The sequence below is a fragment of the Ornithodoros turicata genome, chromosome 6 (genome assembly GCF_037126465.1).
Source record: "Ornithodoros turicata isolate Travis chromosome 6, ASM3712646v1, whole genome shotgun sequence".
NCBI classification, from domain to species: domain Eukaryota; kingdom Metazoa; phylum Arthropoda; class Arachnida; order Ixodida; family Argasidae; genus Ornithodoros; species Ornithodoros turicata.
In genome coordinates, this window is record NC_088206.1 from 62,653,175 (window position 1) to 62,664,663 (window position 11,489).

The window sequence follows — 11,489 nt, forward strand, 5'->3', positions numbered from 1 at the left end:
CACATCTCAATTGTGCACGAGAAAAGTGCGTCCAATTAAAGGCGGACGCCTAACAATATTTACGGTCATCACATAAAGCTCCCCATCACAGTTATTTCCTGCTCGCACTCGGATTGTGTCGAGCGTTCCGCGAGCTGCATCGGGCTTTCACGTCACGTATACTGCGAGCATAAACATAGCACTTCACTGCGGTGCCTTTCTGTATTTATATCTCCAGAGTTTCCATGAAGCGTTAGATCATCGCTCACAAGATGCTGCTAGCAGCGAAACGGAAAAATTGAAACACAAAATTGTGGAATTCGTAGTCCTACGTATTTCGGGACCCCCTTTTCAAGCCTGGGTATTTTAAAAGTCACCACCCTTGAACTCACTGAATGTGGGTCGCAGCAGACGACTCGTCTGCTTTGTAGACGGTTTGCAGATGGATTTGTTGTGGATCAAGGTGAGAACAAAACCTGTGGCACGCAAGCGCGTTTTTATTTCGCAAAATTGATAATTGAATACATTTATTAGTAACAGAACGTACTATTTGAGTTACGATTCAGTTTCAGAGGCCAGAACGAAAACCCCGTGAAAATATCGCAGCAAATAACATGCAATTCATCCCCCCACAACGTGCGCTTGTGATTTGTTATTCCTTCTGTCCCACATTCACTCATGCCACATGCTCTTTTGTCACAGGTGCCTCACGGCACACTTGTCTTTCTTATTTCTTTTTTTTTGTTATATGCATACGTCTTTGCAAACAGCCCGTTGGTCACGTCCAAGATTTGAGGGAACCCATGGAGAATCTAAGAATGCTTATTACACAATAATCAAACGGTAGCTTCCGTTCGATCAATCAACTTTGTCGTGCACGTGGCACACTGTCTATGCTGACCTGCAAGGCTTCTCATGCACTTTCGGTGCACCTCAACAAGTCATTGTAATTCAGCAGTGTGTTTTTCACAGGGACTTCATCCGTATACTGCAGTGCTGTACGTGACTCGGGAAGTGTACTTTTATAATGCCGTCTCGTTCGAACGCTGTGCAAGGATAAACATCAACTTGCACAGAACCAGGTGCATCAGAACATCTTGCCTGCACTGCACAAACGTGACTATTCACTTCGGCTTACTCATATAAGTCGTAACCAGCAGTGGCTCGCGTTCTACCAAACACTACTTTCGCTGACATTAAACAGATATCGCCCATTGTGAAGCTTTCCAAATTGTCGTACGAGAAAATAATATCTGTGAATATGCATCTTTTTTTTTTCTTTTTCTTTTTGTCGTTTGCCAACTCATACAAGACAAGCCCCGTTGAGTGTCCCGCCTGACTGATAACGAAGCCATGTTGATAAAAACCTCTCTTGGCTTCCGATAACACGTTGACCGCGCTCAAAATACTACGCTTCCGCTGTGAAGACTTGAACGTCTTGTGTGAAGTTTGTAAGCTCATCGGCGATCAATAGAAACACCCGCGATGCTACAGCTGTGACGCGCGCGAGAGAGAGGGTGCAAAGAGAACGCTCGGCAATGATAGATCGACTCTGGTGCAAAACAATAACAGCACATGGCAACTTACTGTTTCCCCACGGGTTTGGAGGTTCAACATAACCTGTGACTATGCGGTCGTCTTCGGGGAAATTCACCCGGTGGCCCTTGCCTCTTCGTTTGTGCGAGACGCCATGAGCGAGCATCACTGAAGTCTCAGTCGGGGTTGTCGGAGCCGACATAGATTTCTCATAAGAAATGAAGAAATCATCGCTGGCTTCCTCCATACTAGTGAAGATTGAAGACATGCCCTCAGTATTCATTCATGCTGCCTGCTTGCAAGCGCTTGGACGCGTACGATATCCAGGTGCTGTTCAATGATTTCGCGGCTCCAGCAGTATGCCGCAAGTCAACGCGATCATTGCCGCAAGGCGCGGCGGTGGCCGCGCCACCTGGGCGAACAGAAACAAAGTAAACAGTGGCAGTTTCCGGAAGCCATTTTTATCTCTCATCATCGATATGAAGCGGCAGCTTTAAAGAAACAGAGAAGGCTACGAATTCCAAGGGAAGCGGGTTCTTTCGTCTAGCACAACTTCAGCACTCATCTACAATGGGCCTACCCTGCGTTTCGTTTCGGTAGCAGACGACACGTTTGGTGAGGAATGTAACATAAGTTTGCTTTTTGAACTATTTGCGTTATTTCACTGCACGGAAAACTTTGGCAAATTTGCACAAAGATGCAATTCGTCAAAGAGCAACACTGTAATGACACTGTAATGACACTGTAACACATCAACACACAACTGGAAGAATTTTTCTTGAATATCACACTGAATTTTTCTTGAATATCACACTGGTTATAACAGTTCCCGAAATGTGCTGTAATAAAACACTTGTCCAATGACCGTAGTTAAAGTCCAGATCAATACAAATTCTATCGACAGAAGAACTGAAGACTAACTGACTTATATCAAGGACAAAAAACAAGATGAGTTAGGAGGCCAAACAGAGGAGAAATCAGCCTTGAAACACGCACGACCTAACTTTTCCACAAAATCTTCCCTGTGTCCTTGCCCTAAATAATGCACGTCACACGCGCATCTTGGCGATGCTTAGTAACTCTGCCCCCACGTCCCCGTACGATGCCCCATCCTCTAAAAACTCTTCAGAAAGTTCTCTCACTGTGAGCGCCATTCGTCTCTTTTCCACATCTTCCCGTAAAATCGAGTGATGCCATTTGTATCTTGCATCATCCCACAAGACAAGCATGGATCTGCGCGGCAAGACAATCTGTACCACCGATAACCGCGGTGGATTTGTGACTGAAACCCTATCTTTGTATTCCTTACTCCACTGATCACAGTTCGCGGAATGAGCGGTACGTTCGCAAACTTCTTGCTCTGCATCATTAAATATCGTATCACTTTCAACAATCAAATTTTCATTCGCCAGCTTCCAATGTTCTTCAGACTTCGACAATGTGAGCACCGTGTCCGAAAGCAAGTTGAAGGTCACTAATCTCGATCCCCACAGCCACCAGTCATCGTAGTGTGGGTCAATACACGATCCTCTATCGGGCTCGTAGTCCAAATTGCACAATTCAACAGCTCTAAAGTCTGATATGCAGCGTGTTTGAAGCATCTTGTCTTCCAAATGGGTGAAGTATCTGGGCAATCCTTTGAAGCCATCTGCTTTCACCTTCTTCTTTTTAAAATTCACTTTGGGCCCGTAGTCTTGCTTGCGTCTTCCCGACTGAGACATGACCCAGGTTCCACGGTCGATGTCTTCTACGAGGTCCTTTTCTTCTTCGGGTGTGAGGAAATCTTCGTACACCGCGATCCCCGGCACTCGCAGTGGTACTCCGTCGAGCCCGGTGGTCGGGTTCTCTCTCCATCCTGGCCAACAGAGTTCACATAGAGGGCAAAATACAAAAGGATGTCGTACTTTAGATTTTGAAATCGCGTGTTTGCTAGGTGCCCTGAAGTTTTCACAAAAGAGACAGGTTCTCACGCCTTTGCAGGCACATTTCGCCTCCATAACACTTCTGCTCAAGAGATTATGCCAGCGGCTCTGGATTATGCAAGATGGTGGCGCCATCTGTGCTCTCCTTCGCAAATTTCAAACGGGAGGGCGCCACAATCGCGTTTTTATTGGTACATTGAAACTGCGCTGCTTTCCAACTTTTCTGCTGCGAGAAAATCGCGTGAGTAAATATAGCGACACGGCGCAACTTAAAAAGGCCCGACTGTGAAGTAGTCTTACCAATCACAGCCATGTTTTCAGCGGCTGTAACCATGGAGACAGGACGCCATCAGCCGCAGCGATTGGTTGAACCAGGAGATACCGCGACTACGTAACGAAAGTGACCCACCGCCACCACGTCACCGGCAAAGCCGTGGGTTTCACACGTAAAAACAAGGGACATGCAGAAGTCTAGGCCTTGCCGAAAAGACAATTCTATTCAACATTCCAAACTCATAGGATATGCGAATATGACTGTACGAATGTATTAGGTTTCTCGACACCAATACCTTTCCAGCACGGTGAACAAACTTAGTGTCATCATTCATCAAAGCACATAAACACACAGCACGCTAAATTTCAGCTGTTTAGCTGGCAACATCTTTCTCACATGCAAACCTGTTCGTCTTCCTAGTGCAATAGCTTAAAACAGGTATAGTAAGAAATGCATGATAAAATACAAATTTTATTAGCTCTACAAAATATGTACACTTAAAAAATGCTGTTGACATGGTATTGCCCTCGAATTACACTTGCTTTGCCTATTGCAAGCACCATTCTATGCGCAAATAACAAATGCTTAATCATGTCAACTGATGTTTGTATTAAAATGCAAGTCTTGCAGTACTATTTCCTGCTTGGCAAAAGACAGCACAATGCAGGATGTGAGGAAATAAATAGTGCTAACGTTAAGCATGTATTCACTGTAGTTCTGCATGAAGTAGTACAGCAGGATGGTCAATGGAGTACGACATTTGGAATAAAGTGGACAATAAGATTGAGCAGAGGATGCTTCCCCGTATTTCACACCAAAATGAGGACAATGTCTTGTTGTATGGCACCAATCGCATACTCCGTCAAGCTATCAATTGTGGCACTAAGCCATGCAAGAAGATTTGAAATAACTGAACTGACCACTGTACCCTCTCGTGAAGGATCTGTGTGGTCATTGCACACTCCAGTGCTCCTCGCCTCAGTTTTACATACCCTACAAGCTGATAATGTCTGGTTCATCAGCTTTGAATGTGATCACCTAGCCCTTGCACCAGAAGATATTCTGGAAGGTGTAGCATGTGCCACACTATGCATTACCAACATATATGCTTCAACGATCAGACTGCAATGTTCTTCCTTCTCACTATTAGAACGTTGTTTTCATTTTACGGGACACAACAAACCACACAGCTCTGATCCCAATACACACGAAGATCTCAACAAAAATATTTTTTCCTGCTTATCATAATGTTTGAGTAAGAGCCTTGTCATTGGGTGGGTAAGATAGTTGACCTTCACCTTCAAAATGAGGTCAACGACTATGGTGCACGAAAAGCATCCATAATTTTCCTGTCCATGTCGTAGATCCACATGCAGGCCGCGACTACAAGTTGCAAGGGTACTTACTATTATACTCAGAAAGAAAATATCTTCCCCCATCAGTTTCAACCTTGTTACGAAATATGTTAGAATTGTATGTTTTTGCTGTCTTGTGTACAGTCCGAATTATGTGCATCGTGCTTCGAGAGCATGCAGTCTTGAGAAAACCGGTGAATGGGACCTAATTGCCTTTGTTTTGTGGCCTCATGACTGAAGCGAGGGCTGCCATATGCAAAAACAAATAAAGTAAACTTCAGGCTTCTATAGCAGAGATGTGGTGAATCTATTCAGTCTTTAGCCATGTTTTTGTCGCTAACCGTAATGCAGCATAAACGTCTTTGTTTGACGAGCCAAATTTAACTGTGCGACACCGGTTCACTCAATGATGGTATCTTCTTCGGCACCCATTCCCACCTATAAATTCTCCACTATATTATTGTAATTGTGGCGAACATTACACATTTTGTACTTGGCCATATTGCCCATGGAGTTGAGACTCCCTCAACTCCGAAGCATCTACTGAGCCTTCCCATCCGTGCGAGAAAAGCAAGAGATGTCAACACTACAGAACTAAAATGAGTTCAGAGTCAGGTGTGAAGACATGCTCCATGAGATACAAAAGTTCACTGTTTATAACATGATAGGCAACAGTCTCCACGTAAGACATTTTTTGCAATTTAGCCGTCCTCTTTAGAACACATTCTTTCGTGTCGCAGAGCAGGGGCTCTATTCTTTCCATGGCGAACATACAAAAGACACATCTTAGATTGAGAACGTGTACCTTTGATCAGGCAACAGTTTCAGAAGCTACATATGTACAGTAATGATGTGCTGTACAGACAATTCAGGTGATGATGATGATGATGGTGATGATGGATGGGTGGATGATGATGATGTGGCTGACTGGGGAGGGCTGTCTCATAATCCCTTACAAGAACACTGCAACAGAAAGAATTAGCAACCATGACTTAAAAAAAGAAGGTGCGAATAACGGACTTGGCACTACAGGAAGACATTATACAGCAGACTAGTGGATAGTATACGTCAAACACTTGATGGCAGCATGCATTTTTTGTGTAAAATGCTTCTCTTACACTCGCTCTTTTGTCTGGCCACCTTGAGAGCCTGAAATGAAAGTGGAGGACTGTAAGAATAACACAAGAAAGAACAGAGAGAGAGAGGATGCTGTTAACATGGTATTGCTACATTGATAGGTAACAAAAGGAACAGAAAAACCATTAAACACAACGAGCTGTCCAGTGTCCGCTCCTATCTGTCTGTACCTCTCGATTTGTTGTGATGAACAAAGAAAAAGACAAAACTTTGATCTACATTTGAGCTACTCACCTTTCTGATGGTTGTCCAGTCTTCGAGAATCTCATTTTCATGCAGCATGTACACAATGTATGGACGTAGATTTATCAGTCAAGAAAGTGTCATAAAATGCTGGCCTCAACTTTTCAGATAATCACAGAAATACACATACTGTATGTCTTAAGATACAAGAAAAGATATGGGATAAGATATGAGTCTGGAGAGATGAGTCTACAGAGCAGGCTTGTACAAGATGCTCACAAAAAAGTATTTAAGTTAACTTACTGGGTACCGGGCAAAAAAAGATGTAACTGAATAGAGCACTAAATACTCAACATTGAAAAATACCTGAGACAGACTATTAAAAGTATCTCGTTATTTTCAAGATACTTTGATGTCACAGTTGGAATTCGCTGTCAAAGAAATATGAAGAGTGTGAAGTTGGAAATGGCATTACCAAGAAGCTTTATTAGCTTGCAGGAACAACTGCTTTTCAAGATTACTATCCCATAGCCTGTCCCATTTTTTTTAAACACGTTACCTCCAATACCCAACAGCAGCTCTAAAGATACAAACAAATGCTCTACAGAAACAACAAAACTTACTGTCGTTTTCCTCCTTATCATTGCTTTAACGTTGTAAATAGTTACTAATATTTTATGTGCCCCCTCTCGCTACGGCTTTCAGCACGGTCTTCTATCCTGCCTGACGGGGGTCTCAATGGTTTACCCGCATACCCTTCAGGACAACACATCGCCTCATGCATGCTCCCAAACCCGAGGCGCTGCACGCTACCCCTTCCCAAGAGGGAAGCAGATGTCCCGAATATCTCAGACGCTAAAGCATATGCACAGCACAAAGCACATTGCCAAGACAAAAGGGAATCTTTTGCACGATCTCCGTGTCATGCACAGAGAAGTATCTTTAAAGTAACTTGGGAACTGAGCAGAAGTTGTTGCAAAAAGTATTTAGGTTTGATTACTATTACCGACCCTTGAAAGTATTTGCAAGATACCAAGTTACTCGCAAAAGTATTTAAGATATGTACCTTAAATGCTCTACTCAAGTTAAGGTACAAGTCTGGTTTAGGGATACAAGTGAAAAGGCATAGCAGCAGACAGCGCATAAATTCGAGGGGGATGGGGGTGCAAGGCATTGTTTCAAAATGCCAAAAGATCAAAGAAGTCATTGCAGAGCAGAATTCCATATTGCATTTTCACCTGCTGCAGAAACATTAACGAAAAAGAAAATCAATTTTCAGTGGGATGTGAGACCTTTTGGCTGGCCGCTCACTTCTGCGGTGCCATGACATGCCAGGAGATCGCGGCAGGCATCCAACGTCACACTACACTGCTCATCACTGCCTTTTCAGGGAGTCTTTGTAAATTTACGGAGAAGCGTTTCATGGTGGTGTGCATGGTGGCTGCTGACAGAATGCTCAATGAATAAAGCAGGATTTTGAGCAATGCCAATGTCACTACCTTGTTCGTTTAAAGAACACACACGAAAAACACATCACTGAAAAGGATATCTGACACAGTGACTGGCTTTTTCCGCCTGTCTGTACCAAATTCTGTTTTTCTCTTGTTCTTTTTGTGACTGGTCTGTTCGCTCCAGAGATCTGTAGAAACATGGGTCAAAACTCACTAGACGGCGCAGAAAGCTATGACACTGCAAGTAAGCTATACGACACATTCCTAGATTGTCTCGGACACCCTTTAGCAACTCTTCACCAGACTTCCCTTTCCACGCTCTGTTCACTAAAGAATGGACTAGAATGAACTGGCTCTTACCTGATGTGATGTCGATGCTATTCCTGTCCTCCTCCAACCTTCGAATCTTCTCTTCCAGCTCAGACTGAATTGAGTCTCTAAGCAATGCTTGCTCACTCTGATGTCATAAGCAAATATGGTGGCACGTATTAGCCGCAGGTCGCAACTACCATTTCTGAGACCTTTTCTAGAAAGCTTAAAAACAATATGCGCCGTAAATAAAAAAAACAAACCTGGAAGTTTTGTAAAGCTGCAGTCTCTTCCGCATCATATTTCCTCCTAATGTTCTTCAGTTTCATTTCTTTAAGTATCCCTGGAATATTCGTGGAAGAAGAAGGTTTCAACGCAATGGTATCTAACGGAAGGTCGGCCGCCAACACTCTTACCGGCAACTTCTATCCGTATGCGCATGTTATCCTGGAGGTCCTCCAGAGGCTGCAGGTACTCAGGAGCTCGGCCAGCTCGAACTTCTTCGAGTTTAGCTTCAATTTGATTTGCCCTTTCCAGGTACAGCCTTACAGTTACCAAGAACAAGAGTAAAGTTATACCAATGCTTTCACTACTGCAGCGTATGGTTTTACAGTACGCATGTAAACAAAGCTGTCTAGGTTAAGACTTACTGCTCCTTCAAATGCATGAACTGTCTTTCAAGATCAGCCATGTCATCGAGACACTCGGACCTGCGCCTCTCGCAGTCCTCCTCGTCCATTTCTGTAACAGCAACGCAATTGTGAGTGAATGCATTTGTGAGCCCCTTGCAGTTAAACGTCAATAAGGTAACACTGCATTATTAAGGTGGTTGGACACTTGCCAACTACCTTAAAGAGCTCGCAGTAGCAAAATCCTTACAGGATTGGCGTGACAAAGGGGTTTTAACTTCGCTGTGTATCGATTTAGACGTTTAAGAACACGAGCGATTAGGGGAAGGCAATCGCTGTCACTTTTACTGGATGATTGTTTTGATTGACTCGATTTTTTCCTGTCTGTAGAGTGGAGCAAGCCCAAAATCCACAATGGTACCCTACAAGATCTTTCAGAAATGTGGTAAAGGAAACCACAGGGACAGTTTGAATATGGGACTGACATGCCATTTGAAGGGACCTAAACACAATGCAGAAACACTGTTTCAAAGGCTTGCATACCTGAACTAACTTCATCCTCGGATCCGGACGACGACTCAGAATCGTCGTTGCTAGTCTTTTCGCTCTCGGGCGTTTCTTGATCCATTTCTTCACCTTCGCTGTCGTTGCAGTCCCCTTTTACACTTGGCATCTTGGGCTACCTGCCCGCCTGCCGTCGTCTCCTAAAAAGCTCAAGCGTTGTGCCGATGCGAATCGACCTTCCATACGCCACAAATAACACGATAGTGTCGTCGTTTCACACCAAAATTGGTTCTAAACCAGTCAAAGTTACGAATACTGGCGCGAGACAGGCGCTCATACAAAAAAATCAACGAAACATACCACGGAAATACCGCTGTTATTTTGAGGCGGAAGCCGCTGGCGCCACCTAGCAAAGTTGTACTTCCGCTAATGGCGGCTGCATCGTATTTTTTTCCCCCTTGGAAGTAAACAGTAAACTCTAGCTCCTAACCACGGCTCCCAAGTAAAGTGGGGCATAAAAAATGTCATATTAACAAAAGAAGGCAAGTGTTCAACAGAGTGAACTTTGTGAACCTGATTGCATGACTTCATTTTGTAATCATAGTTCTCTCTTTCGATATGTAAGGATAGTATCACGGATCGTGGTAGTATTCACATGTGCGTGCCGGCCACGATGTCGAGATGAACCGTGTTCCAATTAAAACAAGGATTTCCAGGGATCCTGGACAATGCAGGAACCATATCTCTTGAGAAAGCAAAACGTACCATTTGGGAAAATGAATTTCATTGACAAAACAGATGGGGGAACTAATATACGCACTTATTGCACGACGTGTATTTTTGTCGACGTTAATGTCGTTAATAGAAACGTCCTCGTCGTTAGCATACCTCAGCGAGGTTACGAATGGTGCCTTGGAATGTGGCTTGCCTTGCTGGTGATATTTGCGCAGGTTTATTAACACCCATCATCTCATTGCATTCCAGCTCAACAAGTGCAATGTTCTCACTGTGCCGGTCGGCGCTTCAGCGTGTCATCTTCACGCCCGCTCTGAAGACCTCTCTCAGCCCATCATTTAATCTCGTTCAAGAAACTCTGAACGCAAACTTCGCGACATCACCTGTCACCTTCAAAGAACCAATTCCGACTCCTCGAAAATGGCCTTCGCAGAACAAGATAGTATACCCTCCTCAACAACCCGGAGAACCCCGACGCGAGGCCTGGGTATGCCACTATAGAAACCAGATCAAATATTCTCCAAAGAAGCTCCTCGCCCTCTCGCAGTTCGTCCGCGGCATGTCTGTAGACGAGGCCATTAAGCAGCTTGAATTCATCCACAAGAAAGGTGCAAAAGTCATGATAGAAGTCTTGAAGGAAGCCCAGGAGATGGCCGTGAGGGACCACCACGTAGAATACAAGTCAAACTTGTGGGTTGCAGATTCGTTTGTGGGGAAAGGACAGTACATAAAAGGATTGCGGAGAAATGCGCGGAGGAGGATCACAATTTTGAAGTACAGGTACTGCCACTACTTTGTGAGGCTGGTGGAAGGCAAACCACCGGAGTACATTTACAGCCCACCCAAGACTGCAGAAGATAAGCTGAAAGAGTACATGCAAGAGCTGCGAGATAGGCGCATTACCCACGGGATGTAGGGCAATTTTGGAATGTAGCTTAGTAAACCAGGTTCTGTGCTTGGGTTGAGTTCATTAATTTTTGTTTGAATGACATTAGATGTATTCATACACATAGATACAATGTAGATGAACAGATTTTTGGCACTGCCCATACCTTCACTTTTTAATAGTTCCACACTGCATCGTTCCATTGGAGATTAAACCTAGTATGCACTGCTGCCCAGTCCATAGCTTAGAAAACATGGCATATGTAAGAACTGACTCACACAAAGGTCACAAGCACACAGTGTGGATCCCCTCAGCCATGTCCCCAAGAACAACTTTTTTGACAGTGTTGTATCAATCAGCCAGAAAGAATTTTTGAGCTGCCACCACAGAGCATGCCCTGTTGCACTTTCAGTTCCACATGGGGTGCAATGGCAACCCCCGTACAGTGGTGTTCCTAGAAGAATTCAGTGTACGTTACTTTGCTGCTCACATCAGCATGTTATATACTTGATGCTGGAGCAGTTCAGTTTGGCTCCTCTGCAACATGCTGTGCACATTCATGTGCTCTTGCGACACAGTTGTCTGAAAT

The 11,489-nt window shown here is 44.2% G+C and overlaps 3 protein-coding genes across 3 annotated transcripts; 1 reads left to right on the top strand and 2 right to left on the bottom strand.

Moving 5' to 3' along the window:
- Window positions 1–1,954: 1,954 nt before the first annotated feature.
- Window positions 1,955–3,553, bottom strand: LOC135396926 (alpha-ketoglutarate-dependent dioxygenase alkB homolog 4-like). The gene has a single exon (XM_064628165.1). It carries the CDS (start codon window positions 3,510–3,512, stop codon window positions 2,565–2,567), a length of 948 nt encoding a protein of 315 aa, XP_064484235.1. The 5' UTR covers window positions 3,513–3,553; the 3' UTR covers window positions 1,955–2,564.
- A 609-nt stretch (window positions 3,554–4,162) lies between these two features.
- LOC135396927 (breast cancer metastasis-suppressor 1-like protein) lies at window positions 4,163–9,698 on the bottom strand. The gene is made up of 9 exons (XM_064628166.1): window positions 9,319–9,698; window positions 8,797–8,887; window positions 8,563–8,690; window positions 8,410–8,489; window positions 8,198–8,294; window positions 7,936–8,025; window positions 6,438–6,502; window positions 6,185–6,215; window positions 4,163–6,029 (listed from the first exon to the last, which is right to left on the bottom strand). Exons 1-9 carry the CDS (start codon window positions 9,446–9,448, stop codon window positions 6,019–6,021), a joined length of 723 nt encoding a protein of 240 aa, XP_064484236.1. The 5' UTR covers window positions 9,449–9,698; the 3' UTR covers window positions 4,163–6,018.
- On the top strand, window positions 9,686–10,974 carry LOC135396928 (large ribosomal subunit protein uL22m-like). Its single transcript, XM_064628167.1, has 2 exons — window positions 9,686–9,821; window positions 10,264–10,974. The coding sequence occupies exon 2, from the start codon at window positions 10,277–10,279 to the stop codon at window positions 10,928–10,930; it is 654 nt and encodes a 217-aa protein (XP_064484237.1). The 5' UTR covers window positions 9,686–9,821; window positions 10,264–10,276; the 3' UTR covers window positions 10,931–10,974.
- Window positions 10,975–11,489: the final 515 nt, after the last annotated feature.

What these genes read in the sequence shown, in the direction of transcription:
- LOC135396926 (XM_064628165.1), bottom strand. Translation starts at nt 3,512, where the DNA reads ATGGAGGCGAAATGTGCCTGCAAAGGCGTGAGAACCTGTCTCTTTTGT.
- LOC135396927 (XM_064628166.1), bottom strand. Translation starts at nt 9,448, where the DNA reads ATGCCAAGTGTAAAAGGGGACTGCAACGACAGCGAAGGTGAAGAAATG. An exon ending in CATACGGATAGAAGTTGCCG is followed by an intron (nt 8,490 to 8,562) that starts GTAAGAGTGTTG and finishes CGAATATTCCAG; the next exon opens with GGATACTTAAAGAAATGAAA. An exon ending in TAGCATCGACATCACATCAG is followed by an intron (nt 8,026 to 8,197) that starts GTAAGAGCCAGT and finishes ATGTTTCTACAG; the next exon opens with ATCTCTGGAGCGAACAGACC.
- LOC135396928 (XM_064628167.1), top strand. Translation starts at nt 10,277, where the DNA reads ATGTTCTCACTGTGCCGGTCGGCGCTTCAGCGTGTCATCTTCACGCCC.